The sequence below is a fragment of the Penicillium verrucosum genome (genome assembly GCF_028828655.1).
Source record: "Penicillium verrucosum strain IBT 35672 chromosome Unknown utg000004l_segment0_segment0, whole genome shotgun sequence".
NCBI lineage: Eukaryota > Fungi > Ascomycota > Eurotiomycetes > Eurotiales > Aspergillaceae > Penicillium > Penicillium verrucosum.
In genome coordinates, this window is record NW_026643213.1 from 807,685 (window position 1) to 833,056 (window position 25,372).

The 25,372-nt window shown below is 49.6% G+C and overlaps 9 protein-coding genes across 9 annotated transcripts; 5 read left to right on the plus strand and 4 right to left on the minus strand.

Annotated features, from left to right (window-relative positions):
- Window positions 1–892: 892 nt before the first annotated feature.
- On the plus strand, window positions 893–3,445 carry N7516_009775 (3'-5' exonuclease; the record flags this gene model as incomplete). Its single annotated transcript, XM_057222494.1, has 1 exon — window positions 893–3,445. One exon carries the CDS (start codon window positions 893–895, stop codon window positions 3,443–3,445), a length of 2,553 nt encoding a protein of 850 aa, XP_057069715.1.
- A 599-nt stretch (window positions 3,446–4,044) lies between these two features.
- On the minus strand, window positions 4,045–7,331 carry N7516_009776 (uncharacterized protein; the record flags this gene model as incomplete). Its single annotated transcript, XM_057222495.1, has 3 exons — window positions 4,045–4,247; window positions 4,329–6,538; window positions 7,327–7,331. The coding sequence occupies 3 exons, from the start codon at window positions 7,329–7,331 to the stop codon at window positions 4,045–4,047; spliced, it is 2,418 nt and encodes an 805-aa protein (XP_057069716.1).
- Window positions 7,332–11,484: 4,153 nt separating this feature from the next.
- On the plus strand, window positions 11,485–13,203 carry N7516_009777 (uncharacterized protein; the record flags this gene model as incomplete). The annotated part of the gene is made up of 1 exon (XM_057222496.1): window positions 11,485–13,203. The coding sequence occupies one exon, from the start codon at window positions 11,485–11,487 to the stop codon at window positions 13,201–13,203; it is 1,719 nt and encodes a 572-aa protein (XP_057069717.1).
- Window positions 13,204–13,319: 116 nt separating this feature from the next.
- N7516_009778 (uncharacterized protein) lies at window positions 13,320–13,529 on the plus strand (the record flags this gene model as incomplete). Its single annotated transcript, XM_057222497.1, has 1 exon — window positions 13,320–13,529. The coding sequence occupies one exon, from the start codon at window positions 13,320–13,322 to the stop codon at window positions 13,527–13,529; it is 210 nt and encodes a 69-aa protein (XP_057069718.1).
- A 2,453-nt stretch (window positions 13,530–15,982) lies between these two features.
- Window positions 15,983–16,714, minus strand: N7516_009779 (Yae1 family protein; the record flags this gene model as incomplete). Its single annotated transcript, XM_057222498.1, has 1 exon — window positions 15,983–16,714. The coding sequence occupies one exon, from the start codon at window positions 16,712–16,714 to the stop codon at window positions 15,983–15,985; it is 732 nt and encodes a 243-aa protein (XP_057069719.1).
- A 417-nt stretch (window positions 16,715–17,131) lies between these two features.
- N7516_009780 (uncharacterized protein) lies at window positions 17,132–18,628 on the plus strand (the record flags this gene model as incomplete). The annotated part of the gene is made up of 2 exons (XM_057222499.1): window positions 17,132–17,855; window positions 17,937–18,628. 2 exons carry the CDS (start codon window positions 17,132–17,134, stop codon window positions 18,626–18,628), a joined length of 1,416 nt encoding a protein of 471 aa, XP_057069720.1.
- A 1,445-nt stretch (window positions 18,629–20,073) lies between these two features.
- Window positions 20,074–20,865, plus strand: N7516_009781 (uncharacterized protein; the record flags this gene model as incomplete). The annotated part of the gene is made up of 1 exon (XM_057222500.1): window positions 20,074–20,865. One exon carries the CDS (start codon window positions 20,074–20,076, stop codon window positions 20,863–20,865), a length of 792 nt encoding a protein of 263 aa, XP_057069721.1.
- A 418-nt stretch (window positions 20,866–21,283) lies between these two features.
- N7516_009782 (uncharacterized protein) lies at window positions 21,284–21,788 on the minus strand (the record flags this gene model as incomplete). The annotated part of the gene is made up of 2 exons (XM_057222501.1): window positions 21,284–21,637; window positions 21,687–21,788. 2 exons carry the CDS (start codon window positions 21,786–21,788, stop codon window positions 21,284–21,286), a joined length of 456 nt encoding a protein of 151 aa, XP_057069722.1.
- A 1,239-nt stretch (window positions 21,789–23,027) lies between these two features.
- Window positions 23,028–24,837, minus strand: N7516_009783 (SD08430p; the record flags this gene model as incomplete). The annotated part of the gene is made up of 2 exons (XM_057222502.1): window positions 23,028–23,373; window positions 23,447–24,837. The coding sequence occupies 2 exons, from the start codon at window positions 24,835–24,837 to the stop codon at window positions 23,028–23,030; spliced, it is 1,737 nt and encodes a 578-aa protein (XP_057069723.1).
- Window positions 24,838–25,372: the final 535 nt, after the last annotated feature.

The following is a 25,372-nucleotide window of genomic DNA, read 5'->3' on the forward strand; positions in this document are numbered from 1 at the left end:
ATTGTTGAAGAATCGAGAAGAGGACTAGATAGGATCTTAAATAGCAATCGAGAGAGACTGCCTCTTCACGAGGAAAGTGCGACTGTCACCTTCAAAAGGAAGGAGCGAGACCACGACTTGTGGAACATGACCTGACTCAACATTTTTATATATTTCAAATTAACCTTGGAATACCAACATTAAATAATATAACTGAGCTGCCTTTGATGAAACTTCGATATATAACACAGGAATGTCCGAACGAAAAGTTAGAGAAAGGTGAGGTGGGCTGGGCAGTTGATGGCTATATATGTAACTAAGGTGCTTGGCCTAGCTTAGTAAGCTGCGTGCAAGTGGGCAAGATTCAAACAGCGAAATGTAACATGAATTGTTTGAGTGATGTGGTTTTTGTTGCTACTCACATCATAGTCAATCGAGGTGTAACTAGGTCTAGCAACCCATTAAAGGTATTAAGACATCACTGTATTGCATTAAATCCAAAGTTAACACTGTCCACTATGCCCCTGCCGCCTGCGTACCCCTGTGGCATACTTAGTCGCTGTAGACATGCTTTGCACGCAGTGCGTGGCACGCACTGCCTGACATCAAACGTTCTATCATGGGCTACATTTGCAGTATAAGGTTATCCATAGTGTGGATAGTAGACATGACACCGGCTTTAACATGCGAGTACCGTGGAGGTACCGTGCGAATAACGTGCAGCGTCTATACTAATAACGTTGATAGCACACCTGGTGCCTGGTTCGTTGGGGAGCGCATAGTAGGTGCGGTATCAAGCACATATAAAACGTGTTCATGGCCGACAATCCCATCTTACCTTCTTTCATCTCCAAGGCTTCTGAGGGTACTTACTACTTAACATATGACAATCCATCAACGCACCGCACCCACCATGGATTGCAAAAGTCCTAAGAATTGTCAACCCGACGGTGAACCGCCCAAAGGAATCAAAATTCGATGTCCGGTGTGCAAATACCGGAAGTTCAGATCAGAGCAGGCCTTCTGTGACCACATACAGGACCAGCACAACCTCTTCCCATGCATGAACTGCGACGCAATCTTTGCATGCAAAGATGATCTAGTTCAGCACAGGAACGAGAAACACCCCAAAGTCCCTTCCAAACTCACGCACAACCGGAAAACCAAAGGCAAACTCAGGCCTGTAATCCGAAAGGTCTCATTGCCCGCATCCGAAAACATACCGTCGACTCAGCCGCTACTGCAACCTCGTCCTCCTACGAGGGCCCGTCCACCAGTCGCCCATGCCCGGCAACCATCTACAAAGACCAGGAAACCACCGGCACAAATTCGACGACAATCAACTATGCAGCCCCGTCAGTCATCCGGTTGGCCCAATCAAGGAAATAAGCTCGGCCATCCAGCACACGCTCAAGTCTTCCGGCCATCACACAGTTCGATCTTTCATTCACAACATCAATTGCATCAAATACGCCATCCACTGCCTCCACGACCAGTCAAGATCTATCGAGGACCTTCCCACGGCTTTCGGGTGCCTTCTCGAGACTTTGCGCCAGCCGCTCAATCCTTTCACCTAGCAGGACAGGTTACTCAAGTACCACTGGGATTCTACAAAGCATCTGATCAAGTCTTCCAACCAGTGGCAGTCCCTGGGCCCCCAGCAAGGTTCTATCATCCGCGTGCTACATCCTACGAGACACCGACTCCGCCCTATTATGCATCTTCTCCGGTGTATCAATCCCCTCCCCGGGATCAGAACCAGATGGCGAATTATCGAGCAGCCTCTGACGGCCGTCGGACACCAACTCCAATCCGTCAAACACATCCTCGTCGCATGAAGAACAAGGTACACGTCTATCGGGCCCCGCCGCAGGCCACCCAGTTCCCAAAAGAGAATCTTCAGTCTTCCCAAGAGTTCGCGGACTCTAATTTCTTCAATCAAGAGTCTCAGCATCAAGAGCCTCAACAAGTTGAGCAGGTCTTCCGGGTTCCGGTACGTTCTCCCGCGCGGGACTCACCCTCACCAGAACAGTACTCTCAGCAAGCAAAGGAAGTCGCGCGTTTTCCCCACCTGGACTCACAACCTCCACAACGCTCTCAGTCCTCAGAGTGGAACTCCCAAGACTCAGAGATTCCTCAGTCCCTGGAAGGCTCTAAGTCCCCAGAACAGGCCAACAATCAAGCAGAGCAAGTCTCTCAGTCCTTTTCGCAAATCTCTCAGCATCTGGAACACGACCCTCCCCTGGAACCCTCTCAGTTCCTAAGGCAGGTCTTTCAAGAAGCAGAAAAGGTTACTCAGTCTCGACAAAAGCACTCTCAATCCTTGGGAAACTTTCCATTCCTAATCCATCACTACAAACAAGCAGAAGCGGAGACAATCTCTCAATCCACACCACCCTATCAGTTCGCAATGCCCATTTTAGAAAAAACGGACCAAGTTTCCCACAGCTCACTGCATCTATCCGCCCACGACCCCGTCACCGCGGAAGCAAACGAATCAGACAGAGCAACAACCTCAACCCCCGCAACAAACATAACAACACCAACCCTCTCCAATCCACCCCTACCAAGAAACCGAACCTTCAGTCTAGTCTACGGCACAATGCCACACCGCTGGACGAACCTCGAACCCCTCGAACAAACCCTAATCCTCAGATACCTACTGGCAACATGCCACACCCCGAAACGCCTCCACTCACAAGGCTACAACGCGCCAAAGACCATCAAGACAGAATCCTGTGAGAACAACGGCCAACCACACCAACAGCACCTGGACCCCCTCCCTACAGATGCGAATACAACACACCGAAAGGCAATCGTGCTAGACTGCAAAATGATCGAAACAACAACCTGCACCAGCGAACTAGCCTTCATCACCGCAATCGATTTCCTCACCGGCGAAGTCCTGATAAACAGCTACGTGACACCAACAGCACCAGTGACGAACTGGCTGACACCGGTGAGCGGGATCACACAGGAGAAAATGGACGCCGCGATCGCAGAGGGGAACGTTCTCGTCTCGAATGCCGATGCACGTGGTGCACTGCGGAAGTTCCTGAATCGCGACACCGTTCTTATCGGCCATACTCTTCAACATGCTCTGCGGACATTGAGTTTGATTCATGGTCGGATTGTCGATACGTCTGTTGTTACGGGGGAGGCTGTGTTTTCGAATGCTGCGTCCAAGACCACTTTGCCTCGTATTTGGGGTCTTGAGACTCTTGCGAGGGAGTTGGTTGGGATTCAGATTCGGGGTGGTGATGAAGGACACAGTTCGCTTGAGGATGCGTTGGCGACGAGGGAGATCTTGATTTGGTGTTTGCGTGGTCCGCAGTGTCTTAAGGCTTGGGCTGAGAAGACTCGGGGTTCGCTTTACAGGCGGAATCGGAGAGGTGCGAGGGGGAATCGGGGGAATGAGGGTGGTGGTGCTAATGCGAATAATGGTCAGGAGAATACTTCGGGATAAAGGGAGCTTGACTCTCATTGCGCTGAGGTGGAAGGGGAAGTGATTTAGTCAAGGATGGTGAATATGGCCGTTCCTCTACTGGTCATCATGCCTGGTCGGGCCGTTGGTCGGACTGGGTGGTGGTTGATCGGTTTGGGTTTGGCGAACATACTGCGCTTTATCGAACTGTTTGATGTATGAAAGTGATTTTGATTATCTCTGTTCTATTGTAGATGAGTAACTTGTAGAAGGATAAGCACCTCCATATAGTACTACGTAGGAAAGTAGATGGGCAATTAAGTATTATCGCCGTTGAAAACAACACTAAATCACAAAGGAAACAAAACAAACAAGGAACACAGCAATATGGGGGATTGGGGGAATTAAACGCCAAATTTACAAGAACAGGTAAGGAAAGGACAGGCAAAGCACAAACAACAAGCAGAAAAACAAGCCAGTAAGAATAAGACTGCTTGGGAAAGGTTAATATAAAAGTAGCACATTCGATATGAATATAGGGGCGAACCTCTCTATGTATGCATCAAACAGTTCACGGAGCAAAATTAATCGCGAAACACCTTCGTCCGAGACCGGACACATCACAAGGCCAATAACGTGGTTTAAAGAATGCTCCGACTGGCCTGGCTACGGCTCGCCTGGCTGCGACTAGCCAAACTAGCGCGACTGGGATTCGTGCGACTTGGCTCATCTTCCTCAAGGACATCACTCAGGCGCGTGGGGTGGCGATGGCGCGGTGTCACAGACTCCCATCCAGTGCCAGGACCCCAGCCGGCGCCGCTGTAGTCCGCAGCGGAGGTGGGCGCTGGGGGGAGGGGCGGACGAGCCGGCAGAGGTATAGGCGCCGTCGGTCATGTAGTGACCCTCTGGCAGGGAGTGTTCATACTCCTCGCTTCCCTCTGAAGGGGGCCAGGTGGGTAGCTTAAGGAGTTGCCATGAGGGTCGTGGGAGTAGTGGGCATATTCATCGTCGCCCGCTTCACTGCTGCCGACGTAGGAGCGCGCGTCGGGCTCTGAAGTGGCGGGTCCTGGGTATGGCACGGTTGTATTTTCATGTTCATACAGTGGACGCGGGTATGGGGCTTTTGAGGTAGGTGGGTCAACCTTTTTGGGTTCGATGAAAGGGTCGGATCCTGTGGGAGACATGGGCGTGCCATCTTCGTAATATTGTCCGCCGGCGCTTCCTGCGGAGTTGCCGTGATACGCGTCGGTGCCCGTGGCTGTGGCTGTAGGGTCGCCTGGGTATGGGCCCTCGCGGGTCTGTGGGCGCGTGGTGTGGCGACTAGGGAGGCCAGAAACCATAGGTACAACCTGAACGCCTCCAACGAGCGTGGGCTCTCCATTGCGTAGGGAGTTGGTTCGGTCTCGCTCTTCTTGTTCACGGCGGCCAAGCTCCTCCCAGGCACGACGTGCCTCCTCCTTGGAGATTTGAAGCTCGCGGCGCATCTCTTTCAGCAGTTCCTCGGCCTTAATTTTGTCCTTTTCGGATTGCTGGGCGGCAGAAAAGGCATCAGCTCGGCCTTGTCGCTCTTCTTTAAGCTGGCGGTCTAGGTCAGCCTGCACTTCCTTTGAGCGTTCTTGCTCAGCACGGGTGTCGAAAAACCAGCGCTGGAACTTGCGTTCGGAGGACGCTCGTAGGCGTTGCAGTTCAACCACCGCATGGAATAAGTTGGCACCCGCAGCAGATAAGTCTGTGATCTGTCGAGCCAATTGTTGGCTCAGGGGATCACGCTCTAGATCGTCATTGTTTTGTTCGAGCTTACGCATCCAATAGCTGGTGAGACCCTCCCAGTGTGAAGACAGCGTTTCCCATCGCTCGAATGCATGCGGAAACCCAACTCGTTTCGGCTGCTGAAGGGTTTGGGGAGCACCGGGCTGTCCTGCGGGTAGGCCCTGGGCGGATTTGGAGAACCCACTAGGTCTAGGTTGGCCTCCAACTTCTGCCGCACTTTGCGAGCGACCGTGTTGAGGCTGTTGACCAGTTCCTTGTGTCGGCCGTGGCTGGTTAGCCACATGCCCCGTCGTAGCAGTTGGTGGTGCGGTCTGGTATTCTGATGGTCGGGTGCTCGGCGCAACATCTGCTGCTGCTAGTCGGTAACCGGACGGTGGCCCTGAAGCGACAGGCATGGCCTGGGGCTGTCCTTCGGGGCCCCTTGTTGGTCGTGGGGCTCTAATTCTTGATTGGGAGGCATTTTCGGCGGCAACGCCAGCGGCGTACTGTTGAGCTTGAGCTTGGGCCTGGGTCTGTTTCTGGGCCTGAGCCTCAGCTTGGGCCTGTTGTTCTTGCTCCAGTTGTTGTTGTTCCAATTCCTCCTGTTCCCTCTCTCGGGCCTCGTGCTCCGCTTTGCGGCGAGCCTCTCGATCCCGGCGTTGTCTCATTATATCTGTAGGTGTCCTCATCCCACTCGGTGGCTGTGATGTCCCTGAGATGGGGTTCTGGGGAACACGGGTTCCACCATTCTGAACACGGCTATTGCCCACAGGCCCAGCGGGGCCAGCGACGCCTACCATGTCTGACATAGAAGCATTCACCTCGTCCCAGTCGGTGGAGAGCTGTAGCGGTCCACGGATAGCTTCCTCGAGGGCGAAAAGGATTGCCGATGCGGTGCGCGACGAGACTCCGGTGGTTCGCTGCGGCCAGTATGAGGTATTGAGGAGCTGGTACGGGTCGTCAATGGTAGACCCGTTGTCGTCGGTCTCCGCTTCGGAAAGGGCCGGACGTAGGTGTGCGATGCCACTGGCTGGAGGGTGTGGTACAGAGACCGGGGTTGTACGCGCCGGCTGAGGTCGATTGGGGTGTGGAACCGGGGCGCGTGAAGAGACCGCTCGACGGTGGAGTGATTGGTTGACTTCTCTCTGGCGAGGGATACGACGTAAGAGGCGCTGGGAGTCAGAAGCGCTCGAGGGTCTCAATTGGGAATCGGCTGAAGCAGAAGAAGGTCGTTGAACAGTCGGCTGGCGTTGCCGCGCAAAGGTCGTTAACGTTGATGGGTCGTAAGAGTCGTGGGCTTCGTCAGACGCTTTTCCAGCGTGTCGAGACACCTCTAAGAATGGTCGGTAAAATTGCGGATTGGACGACAATTTGAGTGTTGCGTCACTGATCGAGGCAGCGGATAGCTCTCAAGGATCGCGATCGCAAAATGACCGATCGCTCCGAATTGGAATGTTGACAGCCCCAACTGCTGTACAAATTAATGCTCAATGCTCAATGCACAATATAATGTAATTGGGAGAAAAAATAGAGGCAATTCAAAATCAGAAGAGGTGAAAGGACGAGAATGGGTTGGGAGTGCGAGGTGGCTGGTTAATTGAGATGGCTGGGGTTGCCGCAGCTGTAGCTGCAGCGCACCAAACGTGTCTCGGGGATGGAGATGAATCGCCCTCAAAGTCCGGCTGCCCGGATTTCAAGTTCAAATGTGAAGAGATGAAGAAGAAGAATATTGAACCTTGGAAGCTGAGAAGTTGAATGGTAATGCGCGTTCTCCTAAGGCAGGAATGCCAGCGCGGTTCCTGCCCTAATCAAGCCAAGTCAAGGCTTTCGTCACTTTGCTTTTTTGTTTTTGCAGGATTATTATACACTACCTATGTTCCTATAACATATAGGTAGTATGTCAGATCTTCAATATTTCAATGTCATGCGTCCAGATCATAACGTCGCTGCGCAACCAATTTGGGGGGAAGCAATACCTCAATAATTAGCTGCACCTGAACCGATCGCACGGACCGGGGCTATAGTACGTAGGTACTCTGTAAATAGTGCGATTGAATAGTCCAAAACGATGCAATTTTTAGAACATGTGTATGTGCAGGTGTATGTGTAGTGTACGGAGTACCTAGGTACAGAGTAGGAAGTCCAAAGATAGGAGGTCTTCTAGGGCTACCTACAACATAGGTACAACGGAAGCTGATGAACTAGCAGATTTAATTTCATCGTGCCATGGTTGACTTTGCAGGCTAACAGGAATCCAACTAAATATATATCCTGATGTGTTGGCAGATACACACTGTTGTAGTTGGCGTTGGGCAACAACATAACTATATATATATATGTACGGAAGTACTGTAGTTCAAATATATATCGATGGCTTCAATCACTCGACACTCACCAGGCTATTTATTATGTTCATTTCTTTTTTGTTCTTCTATTATTTTCAGTCTATGGAGCAGTCTATGGAGTATTATCTTCACCATATCTTGGTTAGTCTCCATTTGATCCACTGGTTCATCGTTATTCCACAGTTTGGAGCGAACTACTCTTCCCCCCACTGTTTCCATTTGGTTCGATTTGTTGAATAACTAAATACCCCATAACTGCAACTTATGGCTACATCATTCTACTTCTAATAGGATAGTTACATCGAGTCCATCCATGGATTTACATGGCACTTGTTCAGCATCTCCCCCGCAGTGACATCGCCTCCAGCCTTGGGTGTTCCCGAGCGGATAAAGGGAAAACAGGTCCCGAGGTCTCCAACCAACCGGATTATTCAGGTACCTCAATCACCTGACTCTAATTGACAAACACCTCGAACTGCAAAGACCCGGCTTCGGTCACCACAGCAGATGCGCCCATAAAATCCAGGCCGGGCGTCGCGGAAGCCCCCCGAAGGGACCCGTAACACTGCACGGGGAGGATCTCGTAGGGGGATCAGGCAATTCTGGGTCCCGGGTAGTACCGTTGTCGTGGGGGATCACAGCTAGAGAGAGTATCAGTCTAACAGGAAAGATACAAAAACAAGTTAACGTTGTCTATATACATACCCACCGACCCCATTTGGATGGTAAAAGTGCACACAACAGTTAAAGTGGCTAGAAATTGCTCCGGGGGACAATTTTTGTATGGAGGTGGTACGTGCACGACAAAAACACCATACAAAGTGGGCCACTTGAGCCAACCCCTGAGTGACTTTTTGGGCACTTGGTTAAAAATGAATAAGTCAACTGGCTTGGAAGTATCTATGGGCTGTATATTTTCGTGATTATTGGTCAGTTAATATCTGCTAAGCCCTGAAAATCTATAACAGAAAATCTCTTAGATGAAACCAAGAGCTAACTAGTTAACCAGTAACTACATAGTACGAGTGTCCCACTGAATAGTTTCAGCTATAGTTAGCCTTTTATATTGCAGATCAGTTTTTTTTGGCGCAGCTTTTACACTCCATTGGCTCAATTGAATATCCAATTAAGTATAGAAGCTATATCCAAATGCAAATAAACCTACGTTTTGACGTGTCAAGATCAACCAGAAGTGGACACAGACATCTCTCGGGCAAGCCGTTCTCGGCCGCACCGAAGCCTCCCCCCGGTACTAATCTAATGCCAAAGCGATATTTCAGGACATTCCGACGTCTCCCCTACAAAATTAGACCTAATAAACTACCTAGACATCAATACATGTATGCAAATTCAAAATAGTTAACACAAACCCCTAGCTATCCCCAAATCCAATACCTAAAGCCAGGAGTCCCCCAATACAACACCCCACCGAGACCGCAACGAGACACCCCAAAACAAACACGAGGGCCCCAGAAGCACTACAACCTCAGTAATACTAGTGATAAACCCCCTGCCCAAGGTCTAGACTCTAGACTCCAGGAGCAAAAGGACAGCAAGGGCCAGCCCGGAATCGGAAAATTCGATAGCTCAGTCGGGTCCGGGAAGGTCTTCCCGCGCCGCGGACGCACGAATACGAAACCCGGAAACTCTCCAAAATCCCAGTATTGAGGTAGGTTTCAAGCATGCCTTGCAGTCTGCAGCTTGGGTCGGGAGCTTAGGGGTCCTAGATCGGGAGTGTTTCAGTTCTTCCTTGTTCCAGTTGGTTATTGGCCAATTGCAGTATGTTTTTTGCGAGACACTTCCGGAGATTGGGGAGTTGGATTCCTTTGGGTAGGGATCTGTTCTAGGTCTGTGAATTTGGGATATTGGATTTTGATGATCATCGTCGATATTTAATTTTGATTCTGATTCTCATCTCGGATGAGATGAAGTCCTTGATCGAGATGTTTGTTATTATCGAGGGATTGTGGATGTCCTGGTTTGTTGTTCCATTTCTCCCCTTGGATAGATAGTTACTCCCTTCTGAAGCTAGGTAGAACTCGATGGATGGAGTTATGTTGCACTCGAGAGGCTGCTAGTCCACTGTGAACAAATCTATTCGAAACTCTATGTGCCTGCACTCAACATCTAATGACAAGAATGTGACCGGGATGATGGGAGGCGAGGGCTTCTGCAGAGGATGCTTCCGCGGCGAGTCAATCGCTCAGAGATCGTGCACAGTGCATGAACTGGACGATAGAGAGGTATTGGGCCTGCCGATCAGGGGCACTACTGGGGGATGCGCCGATACTTATACATGGGCGGGATGGCTGCACTTCGGCTGTACGTATCGCGGGATGCATGCAAGTCACATTTTTCGATGGAATGTGGGGTTTATTGGCTTAGCTGAGCATATGTCTCTGCTTTGTTTTGTTTTGGCCTTTTTTGGCCTTTTTTGGCCTACTTGAGAGTTTGTAAATTGGCGTTATAGAATGATAGCAAATCCGGGCTTATACAATATGAAACTGGAACCCAATGAGATGGAGCGATATCTGGATTTGGATCCAGCACACACGATACACCCACAGGCACACCCACAGGCTCATAGGGAATTTGTATGGTCGGATCAGAAATCAATCAGAGAAAGAGTTCTTTGATGAACCAATGGCAGCACACTGTCAAGAGTTACAGATGCACAACATTTGTGATCTGTCCACTGTCAGGGTATCAGCCCAGCTCTTTGGGTGTCCGACCATCGGGTCTTTATTACGGAACGTCAGGATGGTTAACCCGACTAAATTCAATCTAGGTATAGCTTTATTATGAATTAAAGGCAAAGCTAGGAGATATAGGAAAACTAGGAAAACAAGGGAGTAAGTGTAACTCCTCTTCTTCGACCTTACAAAGATGCAACAAAACCTGATGTGACTATAGAAAAAAGCATTAAAGGTATCTAGCCAGCCACTACCCAAAAGCAAGAAGAACAATAAAAAAAAAAACAAAAAATAAATAAAATAAGCCCATGACGTATTTGCTATAAGAACAATTTCCGAGATGGAACGTTGTGGCATCGAACTGTGAGGCTCGGATTTTAACGTTGCTAGGAATGCGAAGAATGTACAACACAGTTGACCAAAGACCTGAACAGCACAGAAAGTACAAAGTACAAAGTCCAAATGTTTAAAGTGCTAAAGTGCCAAAGTACAGCCACAAAGTGACAGAGCAATTGACCCATATAGGTCACGGCGATCGGCAGCATTAGTGGCGGATCCCGGTAACTCCGCAGACTTGACTCTTGATATCTCACATTTTCCATCCCAGCCTTCTCTGTACAGGACTTCTGCAGAGTGCAGATGTAGGATTATGTTCTCTTTGAGATGTTGGCTGATGTTTCTGACAGGCTGAAACTTATTTCAAATGTTGAAGTGAGAAATCTAGTGGTACGAAATACCTAGTGTCACTTCCGTGGCTTCCATTGCACATAACACAGATCACAGATCACAGATCACAGACACGCAGGAAACACAATAGCACAAGAACACAAGAGAACACAACAACATGGGGCCATAGATACAATCCACATTGTACTCCGTATGCTTCGGGATGTTTCCTCGAGCTATTGTACGGATCGACTTCCGCGCACCCTTGCTGGGGGACCCAATCGAAGGGTCCTTGCTGCAACCCCATCCCTACGGAAGGGGACCATGCAAGGTCAGATAGGTTATGATCGTCTGTGCTTCTGTTGTTTACATTGTGCATTGGCATGCATCTGCTTATTCTCGGCCTAGCCACCGGGTCATTGTAGGGCTTCTAGGTCCTCGAGGTTATTTTTGGTATAAACATATCCCCTTCACCCTGGCCTCCACTTCGGTCATTTTATTCCTCATTCCATCTCTTTCTCTCCTGTGGCAATTCTCCTCTCTTCGATCCATTGTACTGTGCTTAGATCCTTGTGATCTTGCTTACTCGTGATTCCTTCTCTTTTATCTTACCCGAGCTCACAGTCCCATGGATCACAGAGGTCTTTATTGTCCAGGCGAGTTGGACGTGTTGTATCAAGATCGAAATAGATCAGAGACAACCATTTGTTACCCATCGCCTTCACCTGCAAAGCGAGGATCATCTTACTACCCGGCTGGCCCAAAGGTCCTGGAAGAGTCAAATCTCGATCCATTCTACCTCGAAGAATCGTTGGCTGCCACGCCATCTTGGAATCCTTACACATCGGAAATGCGTAATGATAGCTTTGAAGACGCAAACCAATACTACACCCTGTCCTTGAACCACAACAAGGACATCGGCAACCCACTACAATACCCCGGACCAGACCGCTCCACACTTGCACAGGTCGAGTTGGAGAACAGCTTGAGATTCCACCGATACACTTCCTCCACGGAGGAAAACAGTCCGCTGCATAGCAGCCACGTCTCGTTCAGCTCCGTTCAAACAGACAGCACTACTCCCGACTTAACACCAAGCAGCTCATTCTCTTCTTCCTACGATTCACCAAGCTGTCCCGACGCCGTTCTAGAGGCCACTCAGCAGCTATACAAACACGCACACGAGGTCCAGATCGAGCCCCGTCGGCGCTTCTATCTTCCTGCATCTACACCACCTACATATTCTCTTCCCCCTCCACCTCCCCCGCCGGTGGCGCCTCTCAACCCTCCTGATACCCGTCCCACTACACCTTGCTTCCAACACTCAAACGACTCTACTACAACCATCACCATGGGCTACGAAGATGTCACAGGATCCTGCTCCTCGCGGTCCCGCCGTAGGAGGCAGCCTCCTGCCGTCCTCAACCTGACGCGTACGGCGAGCTCCCCAAGCGCATCTCGTCGCAAACAATCCAGCCCTGGAACGCGCCCTCCCCTGGACCCTTCCATGATCTCCCCTCCATCGCTGATCAACCCCGTTACCATGGAACCCCACATGACTCACTTTGACCACCCTCTCTTCATCCCCGCCAACGACTGCCCTAGTCCCGTTCCTAGCCCCGTGGCTAGCTCCCCACCAATCTCCCGCCAGTGGACCGCAACCTCCATGGAGCGGCCTTCTATCTCTACTATCGATGCTTTCTGCGAGCAGTCTGTTTGGGAGTCCGACTCCGAGTCCGAGTCTGCTGGCCGTAAATCCATGTCTCGACGGCCCATCGACACACTGCGCAAGGTCCGCAGCCGTGCTAAGCTCCGTGCCGCCAAGTCACAGCCCAGACTTCACCAGACTATGCTTGATGGCCAGGCCTCTGAGCAGTTCCCGTGCTTGTCAGAGGATATCCTCGGAGAGCCTATCCCTGAAGCCTTCCGTCCCAGCATGGACCGCCCCAGCACTAGCAAGGACGCTGTCCGGCCCAACAATGCCCTGCAGACATTGCGCCTTGTTGCTCCTTCCTCCGCTTCTCTGACTCGCCCTCCTCGTTCCCGCAAGAACAGCAGCATGAACAGCTCAGACGTTGATCGTTCTGCAGCTGCCGCCTTCCAAGCCCAATTCCGACGGCGCCAGCGCTCCGAATCCCCGGAATACCCCACTTCAAACTCTTCTACTTCCGACAAGGGTGAGAAGGAGAAGTTAACCGCATTTTGCTACGACCAGTACGCCCACGCCCCGATCACAGCAGCTCGCGAGCAAAGGCCCCTCTTCGAGCGTTTCATGAACTCCCTACGTTCATTAAACTGCCAGAAACCCCAAAAGTCTCACAAGAAGACCAATGTTACCACCATCTGATGCATTTCCACTCGGCGTTCCGGTTCTCTGGGTTCAATTTTAACGGACGAAAAAAACGTGCTACAACATACCGACTTTACCAACGATCCCTCCAACGATTTCATATCACTGTCTTCATGTCTCCAATGTGTCTCGATGATTACGAACACGTCCACTCCCTAACGCAAAACTCCGATTCTGATTCCCGCGCACAAATGAAAATAATGAATCTCCAGACCCGATTGTGGCTGGACACCGACGTGCTCAAAGACGTTCTCTATTGCGCTATCTCGCGCCACGAAACGAATATCATGTCTGCTACACAGACTATGACTACCGACTCATGACTCGATACCCTCGAGCTAACTATCTTTAATTTTCCTACTTGTCATCTGTTCCGAATTGTTTTTCTTTCCTGTCTTGCTTGCGCTATTTCGCGTGCTGTATTACCATCGCTCTTGTCTTATTACGAAGCTACTACCAACGGTCTTCATCTATGCCTCACTGAATCATGTCTTTCTATCACTGCTGCGACAACTATTTTTCTTATTCAACTTGGTGTCCATAATTTCAAAATAGAGGAATACGGCGCCTTCCGTGGTCTGTGTCTCTATGACTCAAAATCTGCATTCTGGAACTTTGCATTCATCAAAAGTTGTTTCACTACCTCATACTTTCAACATAGACAAAATTAGAAACTACCACATTTTACCTCAAGTATGAATGGTGCTTTGTTACTTCGTTGTCTAGGAGACGGGGACGTTTTGCGGAATGCTGGACTGCAGATCTCAGACGATCATCAAAGGCATCTTCGATACTACCGCAGCCTCCTTAAACCATCCATTCGACCGAGTAATGAAGACTATGTAACGACGGCTCCCCTCTTCCACCTTGGTGGAAATGCATCCTAGTCCTACGCCGCCACGCACGGGGCCCCGGATTACACAGACTACCAACAAGGGCGAAGGGCGTCATCAAACCTTCCCCTAGGCCAGGCCAAACTAACACCTCAGCTAACTAGCAGTTTCTGACTTCTGCCCTGTAGCAGCCAACCCATTGGAAGAATATGCACAGCCGGACAAACCAGCCACGTATGTAGTGCGTCATGATCATTCCAAATTCACCGTCGACTTCTTGCAGCCGTTTCAGAAAACTAACATCGAGCGACAGAATCGAATCCTGGATCCCGGGTCCGCTAGCATGAGAACACGAATACACAGGTTACCTATCGAATTCTCGATGCGTAGCCATTCGTACGTTCCCCACAACGGCTGCACCGGGGAACCGCGGGCGGGGATGGGGGTCCACTGGCCGGGGATGTGGGATGGTCTTGGATCGACATGTCCAGGCGTTGAGGTTTGAGTATTTAGGGCTTGCGATGGCACATACCAACTAACACCAACTGACCGACAATTGCGTTCAATATACGGAGTACTCCGTACACCTCTCACTTACTTCATACCGAATTTCTTATTCAAATACTATCTCACTAACAGCTGCACTCACTGTACTTAAGTATATTGTACTCCGTACCGAGTGCACAGATCCAGATAGGAGGATAAGAGTCATCCCTTGCATGGGCCCCTCAACGTCCACCAAGAGCCAAGAGCTTCATTGTCCGAGACCTTGACTTTGCACCTCGGCTGGAAAGCCTCAAACTATATCCTTTTCTTTTATCTCTTTTACTCCCTGTGTCATATTGCTGTAAGTACACAAGCTTAAACCATCCTATTCGCGCCATAAACCCAAAATCAACCAGCGCCATCCCCGTCTTCCCCTCAATCGGCAATCTGCCAATCTGATATCACACGTCCGTTCTCTCTATTCAATACAACTCCAATCAACTGGCCGATCACCCTCGATCGCCGCTTTGACAGGTAAGGCTAGACAAGGGTTTTATTTGGACCGACCAAAGAAATCTCCTCCCTGTGCCGGGGCTCTTCCGCGGCCTCACACGCAAGGTGGTTGATCCACCGGCTGTGCACCCATTGCATCCCCGAGACCCGTCATCCTGGGCTGGTTTCAGATCTATCGGAGTTTGTGATGTGGGGCTGTAGAGTTCTCGATCTGGGAGTTTGGACGTCTAGGCCTTTGTGTTTCATTTGGTACTTTTTGATTTATGATGACTACTCCGTAAATAGGCTTGACGCGTAGGGCTACAAGGCGTCCACGGGTGACATATGATTTATCATTTATGCCTCGTGTTTGACAGGCAGGCGCCATTTGGTTGCTTTTTTTTTGGTTATGACAAATTCACTTTTATTTGTGGAATACAAATGTAATCGAGCTGTTGGCTATCCTGAAAGTCTGGCGAATGTCTCTGAAGTCGCAGAAAAGGTAAAATCGGATGTCTAATCCAACCCGCGACACCACCATGGCAACACCCGTGCCTACAGTAGTGTGCAGAAACCCCAGCGTCAGTGTCTCAGGGAAACACAACGAGTATATCCCAAACAACCCAGGACAGACAGTCCGGACCGGCCTTCCGCCCCGTCCGTCCGCTGCAACAACCTTGCAGTGGCAGCGGAGCCTGTTCCAAGTATTTGGATACTCGCATCACCGCGGCAGGGATAGACCCTGCCCTGCAGCGGGGAAGGAGCAGTGGACACGCCGAGAGACAGTCGGCCCATCTCTACAGGAACTCAATCCTGCATTCGCATCTGCAAGACGAGAGGAGACCTTTTCCTTCCTCCGTCCCTGTCTGTGTTGTGGATCTCCAGCCAAAGTACAGCTTTGTGTTGTATCCATGACAAACACATAGTGCAAGTCGAGAGCATGTCTGTAAAAATCCAAGACAACTTCAACTGTGCTCCACAGGCTGACCCTGGCCTTCGCCCTTGCCCTTGCTCTCCTCCTCCTTCTCTTTCTCCTTCATCTCCAAAGCCTCCATATTCTCCTCCCACCTCGGAACATCAACCCTCCCCTCCCACTTCGAAATAACAACATCCCCCTTCCGTCCAAGCTGTTTCTCCGCCCGTTCCTCCTCTCCGTCCTCAGCTCTGGGCGCAACCTCCGAAGCACCACCATCAGCCCCAGCAAAAACAGCCTGCACATCCAGCTCCTTAAGCGCAGCTTCATAGAGCACTCGGAGCTGTTCCCTTTTCTGTTTCCGCAATTCCCCAGTTTCACTATTGCCACCGCCATCCGTCCCCGTAGACCCAGATGCAGAATGGCCCGCCCGCACAACCGGCTTCTTCACAACACCCGGTCCACCCCGCTCCTCGAACCCGCGTAGCAATCCCTCCATAATACCCAGTACAGTACCGGCACGCATACCCAGCTGCGCGCCGACGGGGAAGCCTCCGTCGAAGCCGTCTTGCACGTGCGCGCCCTTGGAGGCGGACGTGCCGTCGCGGTAGCCTGCTGTGACGTGTTGGCGGCGGAGGCTGGGGAGGTCGGAGGGTTCGGTTGATTGGGTGAGTGGGTTGGTTGTTGATTGGAGGGGTGCGGTGTGAGTACTTTCGTGCGGTGGGGAGGAGCCGAAGATGTCGTCGAGGGAGTTGTTGTCGACTGCGGGGTAGTCTTGGGACATTGTTGTTGCTGGGGAGGGTGGAGCAGATTGGGCGGAGGATGAGTCTGTGTGGGTTGATGTCATTGAACTGGAATACCTCAGTATTCACTATTATTGACTTGGAGTTGATTATAGAGGGTTGTTGTGAGTGAGGCGTGAGTTCTACGTTGGAGAGAAAAAAAAGATAGCGGGTCGGCGGGGCGATCCGGCGATCCATAGTATGAGCACGGGATTATTAACCTTAGTATGTTAGTTATTTAATAATAGTTTTTAGTATATATGTTGTAGTTGAATATTACTTAGGTATCTGGGAGGTTGGATATGGATAGTAGGTGCACTGATATATCGTTGCATATAGCGAGATGGCTTTCCCTTTCCGCCTTAGACATCATTTCAACTTCCAAGGTTCATCTTCTGAGACCTAGCAACTCACGGAAGATGGCGTGGCCACTTCCCCCGGATATAACTGGCCGTATTGTGTCACTCCTGGAAAACCCATCGACTCATATAGATACCGAGCTCGGATTGGCTCAATATGCTTCGGTGAATCGCGACTGGCAGCCTATTGTCGAGGAGCGAAGCTGGGCGAAACTCCGCGTCAAGACAGGAACTCCATTGAATCTCGAGCGATTTGAAAAACTGACAAAGGACCCACGACGCCAATCATATATTCGGGATATCGAATTGATCGTGGAGCTTGAGCCTTACGATGAATCTGCCAGAGCTCATTTCGAGACAGAATCTGAGAATGAGCGCAATAATCAGATCTTCTCCGATGCAATCCGCTCAATCCTTCAAACCGTCGCGAAATTCAGATCATCGCGAGGTATCTCGCTCTCCGTCAAAGCTCAGTCGCCTAGTGATCTGGTTGCTAGTCCAAATAGACTTAGGCGAATAAAGGCCGCCCGTGCCGAGCGGACTGCAGATATTTTGAACCGCAGATTTGAGAGAAACTACCTTCGGCTTGATGCATTCGAGAGCCAGGTAGCACCAGTCGGCATTGTGCATACTCTCAAAATAGAGGCGTTAGCCGATAGACGACAAATCGAGGCGACTTCGTGCGCTCGTCTTGCCTCGAAATTTCCTAACCTCCATACGCTCAAGTTGGTGTTGAATGACACCTGCAAACACGATAAGGATCTAAGAAAACGCAACCGCGACGGTATGTTCTATTTACAGGTCAATTGACTATTTTTCATTACATACCATGTACATTTCCTTGGTTTACTAATGGTGTATTTAGAATTCGCTGCTCACATTCACCTTTTACCGCCCAGCATAAAAACATTCAACTTTCATTTTAATCATGAACCACCTAGGGATCACAACTTCTCCCCAGATGATATCACAGACCAAGGGGTGGATGCTCTCAGCTCGCAACTACATAAGTTCTCTCAACAATTAGAGACACTCAGTATCTACGGAATGACATTTGGAAATGAGCTTTTCTGGCCACTGGAATCAAACGGTAATCATCCATCATGGCCTGATCTGAAAACCATCGACATTGAATACATCCCCTCAACCCCGTCCGGGAAATGGCTCTTTGTTGACCGCTTTGATCGCGATGAGGACGATCAATATGAGTCCACGGATTCAGATCCACATGATGAATTTCCGGAATACGTGAGAACAGTACTAGAAGATCGCAGCGGCAAGCCCTTCCGAGAAGTCAGTGTGCCGGGTCTCTTCAATGAGCTATATATGGCCGTGGGCCAGGCAGCATTGTATATGCCTAAATTGGAGGACCTGCGTATGGAAACAGAGTCGGGAAGAGTCCATCATCGGTTCAGATATTCCACGGAAGGCGATATATGCGCAACATGGTCTGACGGTCTCGGATTCCAGACTGAGGAAAGGGTTCTGAACCTGTGGAAGCAAGTGGCTTCTGAACATACCGGTCAAGATCTCACAGTCAAATTGTGCGATGATTAAGAGGGCACAAACCAGAATATCACCGCTTGCCATTTGGGGATGTTCAAAGGTTGATGATATTGTATTTCAGCTTAGAAAAAGTGATTACTAACTTCTAGTCCCTGCCAGCTGGAAACCGGTACACTGGGTAATCAGCTTCGTCTACATGATTTCGCCGAAAAAGAGGCTCATTGACATACAGGTGGCGGTCGTAGAACTTGATAAGAATGACAAAAAGTGCTTACGTTCAGTGGAAAGATTATTGCTTGAAACACAAAAGAAGCTCGCTTTAAAAATAACGCGAAGCCTCATGATACCATTTCACGCGCAAAATTCCTACAGGCACTCGCGGACAGGAACGTCAAACCTAACATGAATTAGATCTCTCATTCAAACAGGCAGAAAACTATTCCCCATAAAAGAAAATTACCGTTGAGTCCGGGCCTTTGGCAGAGAAATTGAATGATTATACTTTGGTTGATTATAGCAGGGAGAAAGATGGAAACAAATACGTCTTAGTTGATTTATGGGAAGACTAACGACTGTAATTGAGATAAATATATAATATAATAATACTATTCTTACATCCATAGTTGTTATAACTTTGGCGATAGTTCCTATTCTTAGTCTCTCAATAGGACATATAGGGTATATGTGTAAGAAGATGTATGATATATAGTCACACCTAACAGAGAAGGGGAAAGTGTTCTTGACCTCTCCTTCTTGTTTGTCACTTTTCATCTCTTCACCTCCCCTCTTCACCTCCCCTCTTCACCTCTTATCTTCTCGTCTTCTCTTCACCCTGTGCTTCCTGAGCCCCCTCATAAAGCGGCACCCCGATCGGGAAATCCACATCCGCGGCCTAAAATCTGGTACAATCAGGTACATATGTATACAGATGAAGGTTATTTACTGAACAACAACATGAACAATATCTGGTAGCAAGAGACTTTCGAATTGATCCTCAACAGTTACCTTGGCCGAAGGCAACTGGGACATTATGGCCTGATGATCCGGCAGTGTTTCATTGATTGTTTCCGACGTACACTTTGGGCTAAGGGACCGTCATTTCTGATTGTTGGAATGGCAGATATGTCTCAATGGAGGAAGTCTATCGAGATATCGCTTGCCATTGTGAAAAGTACTCAGAAGAAGGACTGTAATGTTGGTCTGAGGTGGGAAAAAAGATCCACAGATGGAGGGGCAGATGTCTACTATGTCACATCGGTAGTACAGTTATATTCTTTTGAATTTGTATTATTATATCCTGAATATGCTGTCTAGTTAATTATGACATTTGACATGTTGAGATGCAAGTGGTAGTATGCACGTAATTACCAATGCGATATTGGGGCCGAGTCGCATCAGATGATGTGCCCAAAGTAGTTAGTAGCCCCCAAACCCCAGTTCTGTATTTCGAATCTACGTGGAGATCTCCAATCAACCTAAACAATACACTCACTGCTATGCCTAGACGCTCCCTCCGCCTACTAGGCTACACCACTGCCGTAACCGGCCTAGCTGGCTACAGCATCCACCGTGGACTCAACCATCTGGAAGAAAAGTACCCAGCACTTCCTCTCGCAGCGGGCAGTAGAGCCCTCCGCAAACCACAGAGCCCAGACACTCAGCGTTGCGCATATACCGACATCTACGCAGCACAAATACCCCTGCAAGCCCTCGAAGCCCGGGTCCCAAACCAAAAGACACCAACAAAAACAGAGCTCGAGTATTCCTGGGCTAGATCTGTCATCGGAACCAAGATCCTACGAACTGAGGGTTCTCTCATCGGACTCCTCGCGAATTTCCGCTTCACACCGTGCGATACAGGCACATCAGAGGGCGGATTCTCGCCGGATGAAACCACCGGTGCACCGCGCGTTCTGCTGAACGGTATGTTCCAAGTGCAGCGGCTCCCCGCTGCTGATGCAGATAGCAATGGACTACTTGTTTCGTTGAAATTGCCGGACGATCCCCGTGAGTTCTTTGAGAAGATTGCGCGGTGGGGATATCCATGGCGCTTGATGTCGTCTCTGCGACATGAGATGAGTGTTTCTGAGCCGTTCCAGGTGAATGGACGGGGGAGGTTTGTAGAGGTTCGGTTCTCAACTGCGCATGATTATGAGATTGTGGATGCAGAGGGGGAGTTGGAAAAACAGAAAATCATTCCAGCTTGGACTTTGAGGTTGCATCGTGGGTATGCTAGGTTTGTTCTTGATTCGGCTGTTCGAGAACTGCTGCGGGATGTCGAGAAATGATGCGGCCAAGCGGGGACTTATTCTTCCTTCGAAATACTTGGATATCTTTTCATACCATTCGTCTTTTAATCCGGGTAGTCGGGCTACCCTCTGGGCATACCCCAGGCCTGATAGCATGGAACACTTCGACTTCTAGGGCTTAGAAGTTCTAGCGAGCTTTCAGCGGCCATTGAAGGGCCTTTACTCCACCACTACATTCAACTCTTCGATAGCAAATATACATATGGTTGACAATTCTTCACGTGGGAAATTATTTTTAAGCGCTTTCAGTGAGCACATGCAATAAATATTTAACCCGGGAAGATGAAATACTACATTTCCTGTAATCCCCCATTTCCAACCATATAAACATTTGCCTGATACACACCATATTTAACACCCAATATCAAGATTTTCGCAATTGCAAGACCAAACCCGTTTATTCATCACCATCACCCGGATCTGGAACACATGCACCCCCATTCGGAATAATACTCCAAGACTCGAATCCATTGTACAAGTAGCATACATCCCATCCATTGGTAATGCTCCCAAGCAAAGCACCTTCCCCACCGGAACAGTCAGGCGATCTGAACATGCAAAGATCATATCGGTTCGCGTCCGACGGACTCTTCCACGAGATACTCTTGACATTTGTCGAGTTGAACTTGGCAAGATTTAAGACCTGACAGTCACGCCGTTGTGCGCCAGAGTAGTGGAGGATGGAGTATTCAATATTGTTCACGGAGCTGTTGCACACCGGCGGTGCCTGGCTGAGAAAACGGAAGTCCCACTATGAAACATTAGCGGGTTTGACTATGACTTCGGCTTGTTGCACGTACGGCTCGGTAGGCAAGGACTGTGAGATCTTCTGCCCTGGGTAGTGCGTTCACTGTCCAGGACGAGACGCTAATGAGCGTCAAGCACGCGGCGAGGAATTTCATTTTGCGGTTGTTGGTAGAAACAAGTGTGAAAATTAGGATTTATATCGGAAATACGGGGTAAACTGAAACGAAATGATTATTTGGGACATCCCGAAGCGCAGAATTGCTTCTTTTTATACACAACGTCCCATCCCAGTCAACCTATTTTAGTCCATAACTGCACCTGCAGGAGCGGAGTCGGCGTCTCCAATCACATCCTTCAACAGTCAGTCGAGACTCCATAGGCTCGAGGACAACTCCTTTTAGCTGCAGCTAAAGAGCAGCTGAAAGAACTTGGCCAGAGGAGTTTCGGTTAAGTTGCTCTTGGCGTCGGGGAAAAGCGTCAGGTTGTTGGGTTCTCATTGGATGGCAATATTTTCGAGACCCTAATTTCTTGAAGGACCTCGCGGTGCGGCTCCTCCGCACCTTGATTGTCGGGGGAATAAAAGGCGAGCCATTTTAATGGTTACTGGGTACAGGTGATTGTCTCGCCGATTCAGGAACACGGCGAATGAGCGTTGGCTTGGCTCAGGAACGACAGGGACCGGATACTGTCTTACGTGCAGCTTGCAGCTTGCAGTGCTGACATCCAGGGCTCAGGAGATGAGTTCGCTTACTTCGTTTGATTATATGGGTTGATTACTGTGTGGCCAGGCCATGACCTTCATGGCTGGTCATCCCGATTCCCACTCTTATTCTCGGCATTAAGCAGAAAGAAGTACGGAACCCCTGTGAAAGCCTTCATATGTAAGGGCAAAGAGACTTTGCTCTCTAACCTGTACTATCCGTAGCGTACGGTGCCTTTTCTCGATAAGCCATACAATAACGGATCATGCATTATGCTGTCTGGACCTTTTGATACTCGCAGAGAAACGAAAAGCATATGCAGGCTCTATCCATTCCAGGGGCGGAATCGACCTGTGACACCATAATATAGCAACCCCGGCTTATTTTCCAGCGTGGTACACATAGAAGGGAGAGATCATCACGGAAGGACAGATCGTATAGGTAAAGAGGCAAACACTGCGGTTGCATAACATAGAGATTGCCCTAGGTTGGGAGACCTAGGAGTTCATTTGGATGTTTTGTAACTTGTGCTTGTGCCTGCAAGTGACCCCATTAACCATTACTGAGGATGCGAAAAAGGAATGCTAGCTTGTCTAAATTATTTATTTATCCAATCTATAGAATATCCCAGAGGGTATACGAAGACATTACAGGCCGTCACGACACACCAAAACCCACAGTAAACGAACTGTATCAACCCCGCTGGGGACTAGACGACAACCGCCAAGCCCGAAGAGGCAGGTCCTGTAGCTTCTGTGCAGCGGGTTTGATAAACATAATGAATGTGAGCGTGCCAATGAGCACGCATAGCATGTTGGTCATATAGTACCCGTCACGGTCGACGTGGCAGGTACCGCCGCCGTTGATGCAGCGGTTCTTCTCCGGCTCGAGGGCGCAGGAGAATGCCGTTGTAACGAGGGCGCCCTTGAGGGATTCGACGGGTGGGGCAATGGCTGGGGGAAGACATGTTGCTTGAGTGAACATGTCGACGAGTTTGAGGACGAAAATCCGGGGGAATGTTCCGCCCAGGTTGGAGACGCTGGAGGTGATATGTTAGCTATTATACGCATTATTTGTTGGGGTGGGAAGGGTGGAGATAGGTTAGGACTTACGTTGCGAGGAGCGTCATGTATGTTCCGCCAATGGCCGGGTCGGCGATGCGGGCGTGGAAGGCTGAGATGGCGACGAACATGACTGTGTTCATGAAGGTTGAGAGGACATGCTCTCCAATTACGGTGAGCATATACCACATTGGCACTTCCGAGGCAGTGGGGTAGATCATGACGGTGAATTGGGCGAGCACGGCGGCTGCTAGTCGTCCGATAAAGGCCCAGCCCCAGAGGCGCATTGCTCCGTAGTTGGTTGACCACTGGCCGGCATAGTAGCCAAGCATGATTTCAAAGGGGAAGTCGATCAACACCACCAGGGCCATGTTGTCCTGGCCAAAGCCCTTGTCCAGGAGCTTGAGACTAGTGACTCCGTCATTGGCCTGGAAGCCGATTTTGGCAATGAGGTGAATCAGAATAATGGTCTGAATGTTCTTCAACTTCAGAACGCTCCACATGCTTTTATACACATCCATAATGCTGTCACGTTCCTTGGTACGTTCTTCCTTCTTGAGGAAGGCCAGACCACAGGTCACGATCAGATAAGCCCAGCCCCAGAAGTTGAGATAAGTGCCCAGGGAAAGAAGACCGCTCTCTCCGGGGATGGTTCGGAACCATCTGTTGGCAAAGTCCTTCGAGTTGAAAGCCAAGAAGACAGTGTAGGACAGGAAGTGGCCGGCTGTCAATCCGACCGTTTGGGCGGTCGACGCGTAAGAGATGTTAGGCGGGGACATCAAAGTAATCGCCCATCCATCCACAGCAATATCCTGGGTGGCACAGAAAAGCACCAACATAAACCACCAGTATGTGAATTTCCAGACTCCCGCGCCGCCATTAGCGCCGGCTTGTATCATCATATCCTCGATATGACCACCCATATAGATCATAGCTAATCCGGCAATCACCTGCACAGGGGTAATCCAGCTCTTACGCCGACCAAATCGCGTACTCCACACAGCATCGACAATAGGACTCCAGAACAATTTGAGCGAGTATGGGTATGAGGCGAGCGAGAAGATTCCAATCTGGCCGTAGGAGAGGTACGGTTTGAGCAGGAAGGGGACGGAGCCGGTGGCTAGGCCCATGGGAATTCCTTGGAGGAAGTATAACAAGACCAACAGCAGGAAGTTGCGGCGATCACTGCGTGGTAGGTTGTGGAAAGTTGTATTGGTCTGGATCGGGGTTTGAGGCACGGCGGGTTCGTCGTCGAGGGAAAATGAAGATCGTGACATAAGTTGGGCTGTTCTTTCGGCTGAGGTCTCAGTGGAGGGCGTGTCCCTCCTACGCATTTCGATGTTGTTATTCATCTTTCCATTCGCACGTCCGTTGGACCCGGTAGAAACTGTCAGGTTCGCCTTGGAGCGGCGCTTCGAGAGGGTAGCGTTCTTGCGTGTCATTGAATGCTCTGTTATAGTCGGGAGATATCGCCTTTGGCAACTTTGTCCCGATTGGATCAATTACTGAAGTTGGGATATTATGATAATTGAATAGAGACAGGGATGGATTGAAGGCTCCGACTTTGAAAGGGTAGGTGTTTAGATACCCCGAGTGTCCTGTATGTTTTTAATTCCACTGAGAATGAAGGAATGAATGAGGGATTTGAAAAGAAAGAAACCTCAATAGATGTTTGGTGGGGGGATCTTCGAACCAGAGGATGACAAAAGAGAACATGAGGCAAGCTGGCCTCTTGGCTGTGCAGATCCGGGGAGCCGGGGCAGGGTCTACTTTAGTCTTCTTCATATACAAAATGGGTCGAACATGGAATTGGGCATAGACATGGATCTGAATATGAATCTGATCAGTTAATATGTATTTTCTCTCTTGTTACACATATAACTATAGCACTTAACACTATGAGGTTACCACATCAACATAGTGGCACTTTACTTTGTACAGGGGTCAAGCATATACAATATATCATACCAGATCTAT